This window comes from Ammospiza caudacuta, chromosome 14 (genome assembly GCF_027887145.1).
Source record: "Ammospiza caudacuta isolate bAmmCau1 chromosome 14, bAmmCau1.pri, whole genome shotgun sequence".
In the NCBI taxonomy this organism is placed as follows: Eukaryota; Metazoa; Chordata; class Aves; order Passeriformes; family Passerellidae; genus Ammospiza; species Ammospiza caudacuta.
This window is the reverse complement of record NC_080606.1, coordinates 18,445,114-18,465,006: the sequence shown is the minus strand read 5'-3', so window position 1 is coordinate 18,465,006 and position 19,893 is coordinate 18,445,114. Positions and strand designations below refer to the sequence as shown.

Genomic DNA, 19,893 nt, shown 5'->3' with positions numbered 1-19,893 from the left:
CTGCCACCTCCTGCCAGCCTATTCTCAGGGCTGACGTGAGATCAGATGATTGTTTGCCAAAACAATCTAGATTTTTTCTGCCCATTTCACTGTAAACAAAAATGACGACAAAAATACCAGGCACTTGTTCCAACCCCTAGTCCTTAAGCCAGGGGGAAAAAAAGGGGAAAAAAAACCCCAAAACACCAACCCAGAGCTGCCTCAGCAGCAATTGAGTGCTGTTAACACTGATACCAAACTTCAGTAAAATACTTCAGCTTACACACTGCTTTACTATTATAAAAACTGGAACTAAATTCTCATTGTGCAGCTCAGTCACATTCAACAAATGGCATGAAACCTGAACAACTCTCCCAACTACCTAAAGCAGAAAATAAATGAATCACTAGTCCTGATACAGCTCACCCTTAATTATTTGTGTGTGTACATAGTCAATTGTCTTACAGAGAATTACTTCAAGCATTGTTTTCCTTCCCAGCACAGATTCTCTCCCCACAGCCCAGTCCTGCTTCCTGTCCATCAGGAAAAGTGCCATTGATCAGGCAGCAGCCCTAAAAATCCCCACCAAACAAAGCCCTGCACGTCTGCAGGCAGAGCAGCTTTGAGTCTCAGATGAAGAGAACAGAGAAATAAAACCTTCCACCTTTCTATTCTAGCTTCCCTTCCCTCAGGATAACAACTTCAGTTCCTAGCCCTCTGTCACCTAGAGCCATTTTTATCATAAAAATATCATTCCTCTGGACTCCTTCCCAAGGATTTGCCTAATTTCAGCTCCTGTGCCAGGAACCAGAAATACTTCCTCCTCTTGTGCAGCTGCAGCCTCTCCCAGCAAGCCCTTGCTCAGCACTGCCCTGGATGTGTGAAATGAGTTTGGGAGGAGGCACACTCCTGTCTGAGCTCCTGGAATTACACCCAACACCTGACAGGGACTGCAGGCTGATTCACCTCTGCACTCCACTGAAACTCCAGGGACTGTGAGTTACAAAGATGAACCAAGAGCATCTCCACACCCAGCTGTGAGGAACTTTGGGTATGAGCTCAGAGACAGCCCAGCCCAGCATAAACAGCGTGGCTTCCTTGCCACAGGTCCCAAACACATCTTTATCTGGCACAAAGAGAACAGGGATGAGGTGTAAGTAAGAGTGCTCTGCCAGTGCCTGGGGACAACGCCAGCCCAGCAGAACCAACTCCTCATTCCCATTAAAGCCAGCACAATTTTGTAGGATCACTCCCCTGTATGATGGATGAAGCCTTTCGCTGATTACAGCCTTGTTCTTCCCTTACAAACCCACGGTAATAATTGGTAAATCTGGCTGTCCAGTCACTCCAACTGAATCTTTTTCTCCCCCAAAAGTAAATCTCTCTTCGTTTCAGGTACATTGTGTCCAGAGTGAAAAAAAAAAAAAAATCTGCTTTCCTATTCAGCCCACTCACTCAATTCCATCATCAAGGGCCAGTCACCTACCCCAGGGCAAAGCTATCTTTCAGAAGGCTCTGATTTGAGCAATATATCCCTGCTCTGATCCAGGGTGCTGCTGGACTGCAATCATCCACCCCCTCAAGAAACAAATGCACACTGCTGTGAATGAAGTCAAATATTAACATAATGTTCTTTTTTCCACTCAATGGAACAATGAAAGTTTATTCTAGTGATTCTAAAATAAGTGAATAGACCATGCAGTGGAAATAGGCATCCTGTTCAACCCAATTTTGAGCTCATTTCACTTTGATTTTTCAAATTATGTGTTTCTATCAGAACAGAGTTCTCTTCTGCTAGAGCAAAATTCAAGTTTATGTTCACAGCTACCAAGAGAAGCACTTCCCTGAGTGATTTTTGAATCAGTTCCCTGCTGGAATCTTCAGGCAGGGAAAGTATCTTAGATACTTCAGCAGGAAATAGTAGGGGTAGTTACATAAACATACCCAAAGGTGCTGTTTATACAAAGTTTATCCTATGCAAGGAAACACGAGTTTGTTTCCAATAACACCATGAAACAAAACAAAACACTACATGCGCTTATCTTTTGCCAAGATACACTTTGTCAATTTTAATACAAAATCAGCTAAAGTCATTCATGCTTCTGATTGTCATCCCCTGAAACAATTACAACTTTAAGTAACTTTTCTATGCCTCAATGTTAAATTTACCAACTTCCCCAAACGCTAACTTCATGTTCAGCAACAACAACAAAAAAAAACCAACAACAAAAAAAAAAAAAACAACAACAAACATAACAAGAAAAAACCCCAAACAAACCACAAGAATCCAAACTGCAGTAGTCAGGCTGATTATCTAAAAGCCAGAAGATAACCATTAAAGGAGCACAGGGTGGGAGAACTTCAATTCCGATACAGTTTTACCAGCATCGGGGAAAGCCCTTGCAACAGGTTAAATAAAGTTTGTAACGTGAGTACTCTCTCCAAGGAGAAGAGTCTGTGAGTTATAAGTGTCTGCTACACTGTTGCTTTTGGAAATACAGCAAGAACTGAGTTAAACGGGGTCGGTTCAACACGTGCAACTGACAAATGTAAACAATAAAATGTAAACACTGTCATATTACAGCTTTTGCTGCTGCAGTATGTATGAACTGTGATACAACCCAGTGATGCTGCCTTAGACTCCACATGTATTTTGATTTATCAGCTCTGTCAGTAAACTGACCAAAGAGCACAGCCATTATAAGCAACCGCAGTCGTAGGATTTACGTTCCAAAAAGCCATACGACAGCAGCCAGTCTGTGCGATTGTTTTCCCATGAAGTGAGAGGTTCCATTGGCAAGCACGTGGTTCGCACGGCGATCACCGCGATGGTTCTGGATGCTTCAGCGGGGCCGGCCGCACCCGGCTCCGGCGGCCGAGCGGGGCACAGGCTGCGGAGCAGCGCTGTCCCTGTCCCTGTGGCTGTCCCTGTCCCCTCCCGAGCGTGGGAACTCCGCCGCCGCCCGCGCCCAGCGCCCAGCCCGGCCCCGAGCAGCGGCACCGCGGCCCGGCCCTTCTGGGCTCTGCCTCCCCCGAACCCGCACGGAGCCCCGGAGCGCGGAGCCGCCAATCCCCGGCAAGGCTCCCACGCCCCGCGTTCCGCGCCGGGAGCGCCGCATCCGCGCCCCCTCCTCCGGCTGGAGCCGCCGCTCGAGCCGGGGCCGTTCCCCGCTCCCCGCCCGCTCCCGGCGCGCTCACCAGCTTGGGCTTGTTCCGGCTCTCCTCTTCCGCGGCGCGCCCGCCCCGCTTCGCGTTCATCCTGCCGGAGCTCAGCGGCTCCTCGCCGCCCGCGCCCGGAGCCGCGTGTCCGTCCATGGCTCCGCGGGGCTGCCCCCGCCGGGCCGAGCCGAGCCGAGCCGAGCCGAGCGCTCACGGCCGCACCGGCCCCATGGGCCCCCCGCGCCCGCGCCCGCTCCGCCCGGGGCGGCTCCGCTGCTCCCCCGGCCCCGCCGCGCACGCGCACGGCCCGCCCGAGCCACCGCGCCTGAGCGGGCGGCGCGCGCCTGCGCCCTGCGGCAGCGGGCAGCAAATGGCGGAGCCGTGAGGGGAGCTCGGAACGCCCCCGGGAGCGGGGAAGGGCCCGGCTGCTGCCCGGGCCGGGGTTATGGCACGGGGCGCTGGGAGGGGCCGGCACTGCCCGTCCTGCCGTGGGCGGGGCACTGCCGCTGGCACAGGTGTCCGCAATGCCCGTCCCACCTGGCCTTGGGCACGCCCAGCGATCCTGGGCCGGCCTTAGCACAGGCTGCCCAGCGCAGCCGTGGCCGCCCCATCTGCACAGCATTAGGATTTCTATTAACATTTCTTCCTCATATCGAATGGAAACCTTCGCTTTTCCAGTTTGAACCTATTCTGCCGGGTCCTGTCGCTACGTGCTTTTGTAAATTGACTTGCCCAGTCTTTGATAAAAGTTTCCGGCGGTTTTTGGGAGGGCGCTTAGAGCACCCCAAAGCTGCCTCTCTCTTCCGCAGGCTGAACAATATCTGAGTTATCTGCCCGTGCCCATGGATTACAGCAATGGAGAACGCTTAAACCATTTCTGTGGAATTCAGAATCCCTTCGGCCAAGCCTCGCTGTGAAAACCGAAGGACTCAGGATGTATCAGCATGGACAGAGGAAAATCACGGGTCACATGTCTGGTTATTAAAGGCGTCATGTTGACAGATGTCTTCATATCAATATTGTGTCTATTTTAAAAGAAAAATGTACATTTTGTGTTGTATAGCCGAATCAATACTTGCTAAATTATGTTGAATAAGCAGTCATGAACACCATCGTGATCTGTTGCTTTGGTGGGACAAGGGCAATCCTTTGGAGTTCACATTCAGATGTAAATGTATTCATTTATTACCCTCTAGGAGAGGGTCCCAAAAGAGAAACAAGACAGAATAGTGAATTTCTGATCTGTGTCTAATACACACACCTGAGATTCAGGGGGCTCTCCATTTCTCGTGGCTCTCTGAGGCTTACCTGAGTACTGGGGGAAATATTTACCTTTTAAATCCAGCAATGAACACCTGTTGATAAACTCTGACAACATCAGCTTTCAAATAAAGGGACAGCTCTAAAACTGGCAGGTGTCTTGAACTCAAATAGAATCTTGGCAGCAGAAGTTAGTAGGTTATAAAATAGGCTAGCTCTGTCTAGATGCTCTGTTCTAAAATTTCCTTTGAGATCCATCTCTTACTTAATTTTTCTCATTCTCTTGATTTTAACAATAATTATTTGGACATAGTTTGTGATACCGTCTTAACCATACCTAAGTTGTAATGATGAAATTAATCAAGTAATCATGAATTTAATCATCTGTTTGCAATGCCAGGCAATGTCATGTTATTTCCAGCTACATCCATTTATAATTTACAGGATATCATTCTACAGCTCCAGTTTAACATTGGTTTGTTAAAAAGAAATGCTCAAATCTGTTTTTTTTCTTTTCAATTAGCTCTAATGACCATTTTGGGTTTTCTCTGCTATCTCTATTTTTCTGTATTTAGCAGCACCTGTATATGGAGACAAAGTTCAGTCAGTCCACATTCAGAGAAAACAGACAAGAATTTCCAACAGCCTGGCATCTCTATGCACAAGTTTAAGAGTTTTTAAACCAAATTCTGTAGCTCTATTTGTTCAGCATAGCTTCTTCAGTGCTCAAGAACTTTTTGTCCTCAAATGTTGTAAATGTGCCACAATGCTGCTCATACTGCACGAGCCAAGTGTTCTTCAGTAAAACCTTTACATTAACCGACCTCTAAGATTCAGGAGCAGCTGGCACAAGATGCCAAAAATAATCTGTGGTGTGAGTGAAAGCAAGTGCACATGTGAGGAATCGAGAAAACTGAGCAAATGTACAGCCAGGCCTTGAGTTAATTCAGTTTTGATGGAGTAGAACTCAGATCACATTCCTGATTTTAGCAAAACATTAAAAAAAACCACTGAAGTCAGGTGTGGGGACATCACTGCAAACATCACAGGGGATTTTTTGTTTTACTCCTGGTACATTGTAATTAATGTACCCTGGTCTGAGTGATGGAGAAAGATGTGCAGCCACGGGGCTGCAGCTGCATCATGTGATGAAAAGTCGTCCCACAGCTGCTCTTAGTTCCCCTTCCTGGGCTTGCCTGCCCTCCTGGGACACATGGCTGCTTGCTTACCAGAGTTATTGCATTTTTTTAACTCTGATTTACAAATGCTTTGCAAGTCTCCATTTGGAGATTTCAGCTGTGGCTTAGAATAGTTTGTGTTGTACAAAACATTGCTGCAGGATTTGCTGGAGTTTGTGTTGTACAAAACGTTGCTGCAGGATTTGCTGGAGACGTGCTTTTGAAAAGCTTGCCATAGATCAAGTGCCATTAGATCCACTTCACAGCCTCCTCAGCAGAAGTTAAAGCCTGTTTTCTTTTTGAGAATGTTTTTACTCATAGTGCTGCATTTTAGAGTTCTTCCCCCACCCCACTCCATTTCCAGGATTGAGAAACAAATATTCCATGTATGAACTGAGGACCTTTATGACCATATAAACTCTGCAGGTAGCTCCAAACAAAAGGAGTGAAGAGAAATAACACAGCTATCCCAATCAGGAAAACATTACAGGGAAAAGCCCCTCAAGATCAAAATGAAACAAAGAAAAACCCTCCAGAAAACCACAGCTCTGCCTGAGGCAGGCAGACAAACTCATTTTGGCAGAGACTGCATTGCAGCATTTTGGCTCAACTCCGAGAGCAACAGTGTGGCCTGAGGGTGGAAACGAGCAGTTGTACAAACTGTTCTTAACTTGGCTTCATCTTTGAAGCAAATGGGTTTCAGAATTGTTTATTACTAATGTCATTTCACAACACTGCAACCATCTAACTCCAAAGAGCCCCTGCTCTGTAGGTGCTGACATTTCTCCTGAGGTGTGATCTCAGTCCCATTCAGTCCCACAGCAGCTCAGAGATCACACAATCACCTGACAGCAAAATGATCAGGCACTGATAAGCATGAGGCATTCTGAGCATCCCCAAAACGTGCAAGATTTTATATCTGAGCTGAAACAGGCCTCTGAGGATGAGTGGCTAACCCAGCAATGTGAGATCTTTCAGCTCTAACACTCTCCCTCTGAACAGACCAGAAGTTCAGTCATGCAGGAGGCACTCACTCCAAGTATGTCCCAAAAGGAAAATGGTGCTGGATTTGTGAGAATTGATAATTCAGTGGTAGAATTTCCATTTGCCAGACAAGGCAGAGGCTTCTGCTTGAAAAGTGCAGCTGACAGATCACCAGAGCAGCGATTGAGTTTTCAGTCCCTGGGAAGTGTTCTGGCCTCCACATTTCTAGAACTGAAGGAGAAAGCTAACAGTGCTGTTGTCTTTGTCCTAACTGCACTGGAGAGGGAAGAAAAAAGGAAAAAGTAATTACTCTGTATGCTACCAGAAAGAAAACACACAGTATTTAACTCAACCACAAACACGAAATCTGTTGCTAAGTCACCCAGCAGTACATTCCCAGCTTTCCTTTTCATCCAGAAATTCTATGTCATTAGCACAACCACTGCACCAAGAGAACACACCACAGTCCTGCCCTGCTCCTGGTGAGCTCGAGGCTCTGCTCTCTTCTTGATCAGTGCCATCACTGCAGTCAGCTTTTACTCTCCTGTCTCTTCCTCCTTTTTGCAGTTTTGGTTGGAATTGATTTACATTGAGGAATTTTTAAAAATTCCTGAATTTATCTTCAGATGGAAATCAGTCTAAGCTTGTTGACAGTGCCTGAGAATGTGGTAAATAACAAGGAAAGCTGGGGTTGAATAGCTTATCTTAACAGGTGGGAAAATAGGATTAGAAGCATTAACTGCTAAGCAATTAAAATAAATGAAGAGCGTTAATTGCATATGAATAGATAGTCTCTATTGACAAAACTACCTCACTTTCTAAACAATACTCTCTTAGACTGCTTAATAAATATTATTTATTTGCAATCTCAAATCCACAGAAAATCCACTCACTGATAATTCCAAGAATTATTTGTTTGCTAAAACTTTATTTAATCTCAACCACAATTTCCTGGCTTTCTGGAGGCAATAATTGAACACTCTGTAGTGTTCTGTAAATGAAGCCACAAGAAGTCACTACGACACACATATAACATTTGTTAGTGATTCAAAGGTACATTAAAACATCTTGCATGAACCCTTTAACAAATGTTAATTAAACTGATTGTGAGCATTCCTTTGAATGGCTCAGGATGACACTTGAGCAAGGTTAATCCTCCTCCTGCACTGTGTGTTTACCCAGGAGGTGGCTGCACCACAGCTCCTTTGCTGGGCTCTAAACTTCTCAGTTCCAGGATAACCTACACGTTTTGCCGGGTAGGAAGAGGAAGTTGAGTTTCCCACCTATTGTTTAGGAAAGATTTCATGTTGAATATGTTGGGGAGGGAATTGTGCTTACAGCAAGCCTCCAGTTCAACCTGACTGACTGAATCCAGCTCTGACTGAAAATCTAAAGCTGGACGAGCTCTACCATTATTAGATGATACAGTATGAATATAAAGTTTACTTTTTTCATTAAACTGAATAAATGGTTTAATCTGGAAAAAAATCATAAGAGATTTTAATTTACTCCAGGCCAGGCTCCCCTAATACTTAGGAAACAAAACATCAATACAGTTTTAAGGTTTATATTTTCCAAAGTGTAACTCCTCTGTTAGAAGCATTTCCCCTCCTTGATCAGTGAACTGATTTAGGTGAATTTTCTTGTCACTCTTTTCTCCATTTTCACCCCTCAGTCTACAATTCTATATTCTATTCTATAATTCTAGATCCCAACGAGGTTTATCTTCTCCAAAAGATTTTCTGCTTCCAGATTTTAACAGAACAGTAAGAAAACATAGTTCCTGCTCCATTCATGCTTTTTAGAAACAAGGAATGTATAAAAAAGAGCACAGAGTTATTTCAGAGGACAATGTAAAAAAATACAAGAAATTATTTTGCTTGATTTTGGACTTTTCCCACAAGAAAAACTAAGTAAACTGCTAATATATGAAGCAATGGTAGTTAGTTATTAATTGATTCTCTTTTTTCCCTTTACTTTTCAAATATCCTATTCCAGAGAATAATCAGAACTTTTTGCATTAGTACTTCTGTTTTTTTTCCCAACATTTTATATTCTAGGACACAACTGCTCAATGTTAATAAAACACTTTTATGTCTCATAATACTTTACGAGTTTTCTTCCAAGCCTGAAAGAAGTGGAAATTATCTGTACAGAGAGAAAAAAAAACCCCGAAAATGTTACCATTATCACTAAACACTGTATTCCCATTTTTAAACATACAATTATTATTACTCATATGTGCTACCCTACTTACAATTTTTAACAATGCAGTACATATTTTTATTTAGAGTCAAATCCCAAGAGTAACTGTGGATTTAAATAGAGTATTCAAGGTCTCAGTAAAAGCTCCTCATTTTTCACCCTTTTCTGTCGTCTCTGCTGTTTGAGGCACCCAGCACCTCTGTTTTATCTGGCTCTGACAGTGCAGTTCTGTCACTGCCTGCAGTTCTGCAGAAGAAACTGAAAACCTGCTTCTTGCCCCTGGGACTTTGATTTTCCCCTGGAAGGCTCCTGGAGGTTTTCCCTGTGCTGTGCATCTCCCCACAGCCCCACGGCCGAGCGCTCAGCTTATCCTGCTCTGGATCTTCCCAAACTGGTCAGAAAATATCTTTTGATGTTCCTATCTCACAGCACACTTTGCTTCTCAAACACGACTGAGCAGCTCAAAATAAACTCCTGTTATTGACTGCAAGGCTTCCCTTGACCACACTCAGCACCAGAGATGTTTCTATTTATCCTGCTTTTGTACATCTTCACAGCTTTTCACAAAAACTAAATACCACAGCAATTTCCTTAATAAACCACATTTCTGTAGCTGCCCAGGGCCACTCAAAGCACAACAGAACCAAACTGGGAATTTAATGGTCAGGCTGGGAACTTTCCTATTTTATTTATTTTGTCTATAAAGAAAGCTCTATCACAGTGTTTATCATTTCTGTACATGATAAAAAGCCCTAACAAATAAGAATTCTACAGTGCAGGGAATGACTAATTATAATTGAAATGTCTCTCTCCGTAGCCCATCCCTCAACAAGCAGATTTCTGGGTGGAAATAAAGTTCATTTTGATGGAAATAATGCACATGGTGAAGGCATTAGTAATGCTAATGAAGAGTTCCAGCAGATGGACAAAACAGGCCTGATTAAAGCTAAAGATCATGTTACAAAATCTTTGTTCAAATTGTTCAATGGAAGAATTAGATAAAAACTTGTGGAATGTTCATCCATGGTCACTGCCTGTTCAGCATATTAATGATAGCTGCACTTACCAGAAAGAGATGGATTTTTACTTTGAATTTAACTGTGCTGCCCTGTGGGTAGCTCATATCATTTATTGGGGTGTATGGAGGGACTTCTATCACTACATATTCACCAAAGCTTTTTCCTTTCTAACTTTTCCTGTGCTAACTCCACTGAAACCCATTTTTGAGGACAATAAAGGGACACATTTTACAAGTGTGTCCTTTTACAGGAGCTAACAGTGGGATTATTTAAACACCTTCTTTCAAGGGGGATAAACCAGTGGTTTGATGCTGTTATTTAGTATGTAAACTAATTTTATTATATAATTTCATCATGTTATTTAAATGACTGAGAGTTAAATACTTTGAAAAGCAGGTATTGCAGCTTTGAGGAATGAGAAGAATTATGCTCAGCAGAGATGTTTTTTGTATACTCCCTGTGTTTATTTTGGTTCACTCAATATTTGGGTTTAACTTAAGTCTTTAGTAACTTTCACTGAAATTGACTGCATATTTATCTTTTGTGAGGGAAAAACCTGACTCTAAAAACAAATATACGTCCTTGTCATCCAGCACAGTTCCAGCAGGATGGGACTGCGTAAAACACTGCAGAAAACAAGGATCTGCTCTTCTTCTACATGTTTGGTTTGTTCTGGATTATTCCTCCTTTTGCGTCTGTTAGTTCCTTAAATATTGCTCACACTGAACTTACTTGTGAAAAGCAATAATCAAAATTCTCTGCTTGTCCAATTAGAATTTTTTGTAAATGAATGAAGACGGCATGTGCTAAAATAGTGAGAAGCAAGATTAACCCTGATCTTCTCCTGCACGCGCACAATTGTCTGTTTTTAACCCCTCAAGTGGCTGCAGATGAGTTGGAGGCTCAGCCCAGGAGAACACAGGTTAGATTTTATTTAGTGTAACAAGAGGAGACTCTCAGGGTGGCAGTGGTTTGTTTCCCTCACTTTATTCACATGCAAAGTGGATTGTCCAGCATTCTTACCATTTTTTGTGACACAGAATTAATAAGGGTTAAAAAAAGACCAGTTCTGTGCCAGGTCAGTGTGCTGAGCCAATCCTCACCTGCAGTGTCCCAGCTCTGGCACAGGCAAAGGGCACAAATGTGGCACTCAGAGATTTCCAGTCATGTTCTCCCACCTTTAGCTCTCCACTACAGGTGCTCTGGCTGACGAGATGTGACAGTTTATATTGTGAAAATTGGAAAGGTTTTTATCCTTTCCTGCTGCCACACTGACTCAGGGACCAGCACTGAGCACCAGCTCTCAGCCATGTGTTTGAAGATCAATAGAAATTGTGCAAAGAGGGCAAAGTCTATAGGCTGAGGGCAAGTTTGGCTCATCAGCCATATCAGTGGATATTATTGCCCATTTCTAGGTCAGAACTCTTCGTCATCGTGTTCTTTATTGAGTCTTCAGCATGAAACCAAAGGTGCCAATGCAAAACCCTCTCCTGAACAGGAGGAACATGAGCTCAGCCACGTGGCAGATGCTTGTTCCATTACAGGAAGGTGACACAACTCCAGTGATAGGATGGGACAAAAATTGCAAGTTTCATGTGTAGGAGAGTATAGGTTCCACTTGCAGGAATGGTTATTATACGTTTTTTTGAAGAATATGGTGTTTTTGACAGTCTTAAAATTTCAGGATAGAAACGGTATGGAAATCTGTAGATGAAACTGCCCAAGGAGAACATAGCAAGGAGAGAGAGTTAAAGTCCAGAGGAGAGAGCAGTGTAATCTTCACAGAGAGCTGGAGAGAGGTGAGACTGTCCACAAGAGAAAGAGCCAGAAGCAGCAAGAGCCAGCTCAGGGCCAGGGGTGGCTGTGTCCCCTCTGAAGGTGTCTGATGGCACAGGAAAGGTCACGGTTCCCAGCTGCACCACAGAGCCATTCCAGACCTCACCGAGTGATTTCCCTGCAGCCTAAAGGGGTGGAACTGGCATGGAGCTCTCTGCCCTCCATCTCTGCTGGAATTCAGGGTTCTGTGGTGTAAACGGTCATTGCTTGTTGGGGGCATTTGTGTCTTTAAATCCTCCAAAGGCCATTTGGACCTCCCACCCCCTAATTAAGGACATGATTTAAACAATCTGAGCATGGGGGAGGCTTCACTCCCTGGGGACTGCTTCTGTGCAGGTAATGGCTCTCTTGGGTTGGGAAGTTTTTTGCCTAAAGTTTCTTTTCTCCTTTTTCCGTGTATAATTTTGTTCATGGAATGTTATTAGAAGTTGCTTCAAATTTTATTTGGGCTTTGGTGTCACTGTACAATATCAGAGCTGTTGTGAAAAGAGTTTGATTTTTGTTTTTGCCCTTACCCTTTCCCGTCTCCTGGTGCTTTCATTTGTCTGCACTAAATGCTCATGTGACTGGTGTTAAGGGATTGCAAAATGACCTGGGTTAAATTTACCTTACTTGAAAAAATAGCTGATTTTAGCTCAGTCCCTTGTTATTGTTTATTATATGAGCTCAGAAACCCCTGCAGCGGTACAAGAGGGGCCTGGTGAGGAAGAGCAGTGAGGAGCCCCAGCCTGGCTGCAGGGAACGGCCCCGTTTGAAGAACAGCTGTGGCAAGGCTGGAAACCACAGCCAGGGCAGGGGAAAAGGCAGAATTGCAGCCTGAGCTTGGCTTTTGGTGGCTTAAGGATTAAAAAGGGAAAACGTTAATAAGAAATTCTAAGTGAAAATAGGAAGAACTTAATGAAAGGTGTCTACATAGCAATGATTATGCTTCAGCCAGGAAAACTCATTATTTATCTGCTGGGAGTTTTGTGTGTCCAGCAAAGATTTTCCAGGTGTTTATTAGCCTGGTGAGTGTGGTGTTCTCAATGAAATAACTTAATGTTAATCCCACATTCTGCTTTTAGGTTACTGCTTTATGTTTTGGAGCTGCTGCATTTCATGTTTGTGTGGTCTCTGCTGGGAGCTGAGGGTGCCTGAGCAGTGCCCCAGGCAGTGGTGGATGGAGGCTGCATTTTAGCCCCACTGTTGGCCCTTTGTATTTGTAATTATACAAGGGATGGCTTTTGTCCCACTTGCATGGGAAATATCAGCATCCAGTCCTTTTATGGCAGCAGAAGAGCTCTCCTGGATTTAATTACTTTGAGACCAATCAGTTGAAGTAAAGAGGAATGTTTTTGTTTATTTCTGGTCCTTTTTTGCATCCTAATGTAGTGTTTTAAATAAACTTGTGGCTTTAGGTCATCCTATGAATTCAAAAGGGCATTTGTGGTTTTGTTGATTATTTCCTTTTTTGTTTATGAACCTACTATGGTTGTAAACCAGCTTTATGAAACTTTTAGGTAATTATTAAAATCCCATTGTGTTAATATGACTCAAATGTCTCTTCATACTTTGTCTTCTAATTTAATCCTGGTGTAATCTGATTGGCCATGGTTAACCTGTTGAATTAACTCCTGAAATTATTTTTCCAAAGTCAATCTGTACTTTAAGGAACCGTTTTATTCTCCCATTCATGACCAAATGCCTCTCCCAGGGCAGTGTCTATAGCTAAGAATCTGCTTAGGGCTTCTTCTGTAGGTGCCTTCCAGAACATCATGGCTTTTTCTGTGCGAACCACAGTGTTCCTTGGGGCTTTTCCTAGCAATACAAAACTATATTTATTTCCATTTGGCAGCCGGTTAAACAAGCCCTGGCTGCAATGTACTGCAACGGGAGGAGGCAGAATAAACCTTGATAGAGAGCAGTGCCCAAAATTCCCTTTGGCTTGGCTGGAGGGACACAGGGTGACACCACGGGGCTCAGGACTGGTGAACTTTTTAAAAAAAATCTCATCTAGATTTGCTTTCTGATGGGAAATTCAGTAATTCCATGCTGCAGGGCCCAGGTTTGGGTTTGGGGAGTGCTTGGGAGGCCTCACCTGATGAGATCACCAAATCCCTTAATGCAATTACACGGGCACTTGGTCATGGGTGACTGACTTGAGGTAAAAATGTTTTGGCCTTATGACTGTTTAGATAAGGGAGATGACATAATTGTGAACAACTCCCAGTTTGTTCACAATTATCAACTGAGAGGTTATTTTAAGTTTTATAATGGGTTTTTTGGTTAACTGGGGGTGTTGGGCTTTGCATTCCTTATGTCCCACACCCTGAAATCCTTAACAGTACATTCCAGATTTCAGTAAAATCTTATTTATTGTTATGGGAGAGGTAATCAAGTAAACATTCCTCTGCTGCTAAATATAGCAGCAAGCTGCTTATGAGTCAGAACCCCAGCAGATAATTCTGATATGATGGAAAACTTCATTGGCTCTCATGTTCTTTATGTGAACAAACAACAACTTGGATCTTCCTTGTTCTTTCCATTCCAAGAATTATTTTGCTGTGCTCACTGTGGTGAGGTTATGTTTGTAAGGGACCCCACAGCTGCATCATGTAATTGTTCTGGAACATAGCACAGCAAACTGGGAGATTTACAATGTTATAGCCATCGTTGATTAGTAATTAAGCTTTCAAGTATTCAAAAATATAATTTCCATATACAACAGCAGTTAAGGGCAATTTGCTGCATAAACACATCCAGTGTTTAAACAGTGATAAAGACATCCAAAACTAGAAGTATATCATTTTTATAGCAGTTTTAAAAGTCTTTGGATGTTGTTGCAGGTTTTTAGGTGATGTATTGTAAACTCATATTAGTAAATAAATTGGTATAAAATATTAATATTCATCATTTCTTCCCAATAACAAAAGACTTTGGACAAAACTTCCAGTTCTATGTATATTACCTGCCTGTATATTACATTTGCTTTATTAAAATGATCTAGGATAAACAAAAGGAGCTGCTTGTTAGAATTGCTTCAATGTGATTGCTGTGTTATGTCCAATGCTTACACTTATTTCTGTACAAATATTCTTATATTAAGCTGCCATAAGCAGCTTGTTATCATCTCAGCTTAGCGGAGCAGGAGCACTCTGTGTAAGCAGCTGGGCACTGCACTGACGTGGAGGAAACCATTTTTGCTTCTTGCTGACCAAGTGCTTGGACCTTGGCCTTTCCCGGTGTGGCTGCCCTGGCAGATGGGTTTTATCCACCCAGAGATGTCCCACAGGAGCAGCAGGGCAGTCAGAAGTGACTGGCGTGTCCAGAAAGCAAACGGTGGAGGGAAGGAATTCCCAGTGCCCAGCTCGGTGTGGGAGAGGGAAATGCTCAGCTGGGAGCGGAGCTCCAGGGCTTCCTTCTTTTGCTGCTGCTTTCTGCATGTTTATTTGCTAATTAAGTGCAGGAAGCACAATAAAATAATTATCAGGACTATTAAATAACTCAGTTATTTAACATTAGGTCCTGGGCTAATGTACTTAGAACTGAAGCTAATGAGGCCTTCAAGTGATGCACAGCAGGCAAGATTATGTTAATCTGGGTTTAGTGACACAAGCATGAGAATTTTAGAGCTTCTTTTTCAAAATCAAGTAGCCTGTTCTGAAAACTGAACAAAGGAATAGAGGGGTTTGAGTCTCTAAAATGAAATACACCAAGGGCATTAACATTTGCCTGTAACGTGTTCCTATGATGGCAGCTCCTTTTTTGCATAAAAACATGGCCTAAAAAAATATATGCAAAAACTGTATTGCTTGAAATGAAAAATGTATGTTTTAGAAGCAGATATTAATTATTAAAAATGTCAAATCTTTTTGGTTGTAGAATCTCTTTGACGAAAGAAGTGGTCCAGGTAGTTAGCATGCATTGCATCTTTGGTTTATTTTAGTTTGGGGTTTTTTTACTATAGAAATGTCTTCATAAACAACTGTATCATGTTTGTGTAGTGTCCTCTTTGGAAGTCAAAGTATAATTCCAGAGCAGTTCTTGTATTAATTAGTCTTGCACTGATGACCACAAGTGCTATTCAGATGTGCAGGGTTATTATTTCTGCCTGTCTGTACCTTAAACTTGGCTGAACTTTCTATTCAGCAAGCAAATACACGCTTTGTACAAATGAGAACAACCCGGAACGCTGAGAGAGGGTTGGAATTATTCATTATCCTGATGAAGGACTGGCTCATTTAGGAGGCTTTAGTGGTGCATTGCAGCAGTGTGCTCAGGTGTGAGCTGTGAGCAGCTCCAGGGCAGAGGCACTGCTCAGAAAACACTCAGTGCTTCTGGGTTCTCACTTTCTGAGCAGTTCTGAACATTCCCAGGGATGTTCTGGTGCTCATTTTTCCTGTGCCTTGCCAGCCAGCAGCCCTGAACGAGCTGGAGTTCACCTGATTCATAAGTGATAACAAAAATCTGTTACCCTCCTGTTGCTCCCCTGTTTCAGAGGTGGTTTTACCTCAGAGTTTGCACCTGCCTGCCATCACTGACCTGTTTCTTTTGCTTTCTGTTTCTCTGTGTGAGGTGGAAGCTCAGTGCAGCACTGGGGTGTGTTGGTCATGGTGGGACAGAGCTGCTTTGCCCTTTAGGTCTGTTCCACCTCCCGCCTCCAGCAGCTGCAGGGCTTTGGGAACTGTGCTGAAAGGCAAGGGAGAGCACAGGAATGGGAAAGCCTCATCTTTGAACAGTCAGGGATCCTGGGAATATGTGGGCTTCTCACCCAGCCCTTCTTTTTACAAACTGGCTGCACTTCACTCTCACTGCCTCAGAGCTTTGCCAGTGTTGACCTGATGCTACCTTTCCCCATTTAACCAGGAAATTCACTGTGTTCTGTCTTTCATGAGACCAGTTCTTGTGAAATGGCAGTGGTGATTTGGAGACTTCATATGACTGTCACACCAACTCACTTGACAGTGATTTTATCACATAAGGGCACAGAAATGAGGTACATTGAGGAAAAAATCCCTTGGCTGACAGGTGTCATGAGCACAGGACAGACCTGTGTGAGCAGTGCAAGGAGGTATTTATAGGGAGAGAAAGCGTGTGGATTTCAGATCAGTTTTCCTGCGTTTCCTTTTGTTTGGGTTTGGTGTTTCTGTTTTGTTTTTGCGTGGGCTATGTCAGTGTGTGTAACCAAGTGCAGACAAACTGAATTTGTTGCTAGTTACTGATGAATAAGTGGCCGCAGGGCAGGAAGCAGCTTTTTGTCACACTTCCTTTGGGGGCTGCTGTGTCACCACCGCTCATCAGCGCAGCTCTGGGGCACACCCAGGGCTGGCCCTGAGCAGGGGGGTGGGAGCAGCTCGGTTTGGGCTCCTGGAATGACAAATTAATGGGTTTGACCTGTTTTTCAGCTTCTCCTTGTGCATATGCAGGACTGAAAGGGAGCTTTCAGTGGTGCCAGTGGTGTTGCTGCAGATGGAAGGGTTGCTGCATAGCAGATCTTTGAGTAATGCTGTCACATGAGGGAGGATTAAGTGCTCTGTTTGTTGCATGATCAGTGGAGATGTTTTTGTTTTAATGAAAAAGTAAATATAGATGAATTACAGCTTTTAAAAATGTGAGCTCTTAAGCAGCAGAGTAAGCATAAACTTAATTTAAAGCATTGAAATGACTCAAAGTCTGCTTAAAACAGTATTTTTCAATTGACAGACAAATAAAAGTTCATGGAACACCTCTTAAACTTGGGTTCCTGAGGTAGCAGATAGCTGTGGCTGAGGGCCTTTGAGTCATGAGCAGTCTGTATGATCTCAGTGGGAATTGTGAGTTGTGCTTGATCCCTTTGGGCATCTCTGAGCTGATGGCTGTGGTTTGGAGCTGCTGGCAGCAGTGGCAGGGTTTGTACCGGGTTTGTTTGTGCTTTGGAGTCCTGCATGGAGCTCTGAACGAGTGCTGAGTGAAAGGGAAATACTCAACACTTACTGCCAGCATCCCTGAAACCTTTAATGATGGCCAGTTTGTTAATTGAAACCTGAGTGAATGCAGCTGGTGATGTGCCACTGTATTTCTGGAGCTGAAACACAGACCAGACCGAGTCATTACTGAGCACTCCAAAAAAAGCTGTACTGGACCTTTTTTCTGCATGGAATTCTTAAAGGATTTATTTGGTGGGGGTGAGGCAGCAGGCCTAGCTCCCAGGAGAGGTTTTGAAAGTCTCATGGTATTTACAGAGACAAAATTCTAACAGTACAGTACTCAGTGAGTGGGAGGGGGGGAAGCATTGTTTTCATTAGTAGAAAATACTACACATATGTATGTCATCTTTTATTTCATTTCTATTTTTCTGAACACACTAATTCCTTTTCACACTGAGTCTGAACAAATGCTTTGCTTTGGAGAAGGGACTGCATACATGCTTCTTGCTGCCCTGGCTTTCTGCAGATAAGGCTTTTCCTTTGCAGACCTCATTAAGCAGTCAGTTGAGCAGCTAAATGAGTGTTCCAAGTGGTAATGGATACTTACTCCGTGTAAGTACAACAAGATGATGAGATACTGTAAAGCTGAGTACTTAACTGCACAGGATTATTTATATTACAAATGAGTGAACAACTCCGATGTTCAGGACAGCAATGGGATCTCCCACCTGTTAGCAGAGTAGATCTGGGTCACCAGATAAAGGGTTTTGTTTCCTATTTTGAGTCATGTATCATCCATTCCATATATCTAAGCAGATTTTAGCCTTTTCTGAAAATAGGGACCCTCTTTTCAAGTATTTAAGCCTGAATGGAATATGAGTAGGCAGAAAGCTTCCAACCAAATGTGGTTGTGAAAATCAAGTTGTGTTTCAGCAATCCAATCTAAGCACACACTTTAAGTTCTTATTTGGATTTGTGGCATTGCAGGTGCTTGTTAGGATGCTTGGAAGATATTGCAAAACTTGCCTTGATTTCTCCAAGGTGTAATTGCAGATATTTGAATATCTGTAAGTAAGTAGAGATTCAAATAGCTCATGCTTTGGGAGATGTGAAAGATTATAAAAATAAAACCAAAACCAAGGCTGTAAAAGGATAATTAATATGATGAACAGAAGATTTCAGTAAGCCTGAATTCTCCAAGTGTTTTGCTCAGGTTCTCTTATCTAAGGTGTAAACTCTGGAATCATTCCTGCAGATGAGGTGCTTGCCTCCTTGGCACACAGGTTCTCTGGTGTGTCAGGGATCATTTCTGGTGTTTCAATACAGAATGTACTGTGGAGCTCTCCTCTACATTGCCACCCATCCTCAGAGAGGTTTTAAAGGCTTTCTTTTGAGATCTCTGGGGTAAACTGGGTTAAAATGGGGATGGAAAAAAGAGAAAGCATGTATAACACAGGTAGTCCAGGACTTTGGTGAAGAAAGCCTCTGGGTTGCTGTCAGAATCAGCACAGCACTTGTAACATGAACTGGGGAAGGCTCTGACTGTCCTGTCATCTGCCTTTATTGGTGTTGTGTAAATAATTAAAGATGACTTTGTTTTCCCTGCCAAGTGACTTGTGGAGCAGTAAATAAGCAGTGGGAACGTGTCACCCTGAGTGATGAAGGTGATCTGATCTTCCTTCTCCCTGCTGCTCTCTGAAGCGCATTGTCTGCATACAATTACATTTTCCTCTCAGTAAACCAAGAGCTCTGTTTTCTCTGGTTATCTCTTATGAACATTTTTAAACAGGGTCCTGAAAATCAAACCAGAGCTTTCCACACCTCAGCTTGCTCTGCTGTCTCTGAAGTTCTCTGTTGTTACCTGGAGATTTCACTAGAGTTAGAGGCTGCAACATTCTTATTTTAAATTTATCTGGAAGAAAACCAATTCATTGCTGAGTCTTTGCTAATTATTTCCATTCAGCCTTGTTGCATGCCAGACTTTTTAGTTGTATTTAATGTTGTTGCTTGTTGCTCTGGAAATAATCATTAAGGGGAAATGGGTCACCAGCACTGTACACTGGTAATTCTGAGCAACACAATTTGAAATGAACTTGTCTTTTCATAATGATGCTGAAAAGCACCAAATGCTTTCAGTTATAGTGGCATGATGTAATTAAGTGATAAACTGTTTTTTTTCCTTGAAGTCATAATATAAACAAGGCACAAATTAATGGTACAGGACAGTACTGCATCTTTAGGTATTTGAAAAATCAACAAGGTAACTGAGGATGGAGCTGAGACTGCAGGAAATCTTTCTAGCAATGATCTCTGACACTTGGAGAGCACCAAGTCATTGCAGTTAAAATCTGTCATTAACCTGTGGGCAGGACACAGAATTTTGGAGAG

The 19,893-nt window shown here is 43.1% G+C and overlaps 1 protein-coding gene across 3 annotated transcripts in view; it reads right to left on the bottom strand.

Moving 5' to 3' along the window:
* DIAPH2 (diaphanous related formin 2) overlaps positions 1-3,404 on the bottom strand; it is a 171,055-nt gene extending 167,651 nt beyond the window's left edge. For 2 of the 3 annotated variants that reach the window (XM_058814153.1, XM_058814154.1), the window contains exon 1: positions 3,178-3,398. In XM_058814153.1, the coding sequence (XP_058670136.1) occupies positions 3,178-3,294 (117 nt within the window). In that variant the 5' untranslated portion in view covers positions 3,295-3,398. Of the gene's footprint in view, positions 1-3,177 lie in introns of all 3 variants that reach the window. The other variant, XM_058814155.1, reaches the window with a different exon arrangement.
* Positions 3,405-19,893: the final 16,489 nt, after the last annotated feature.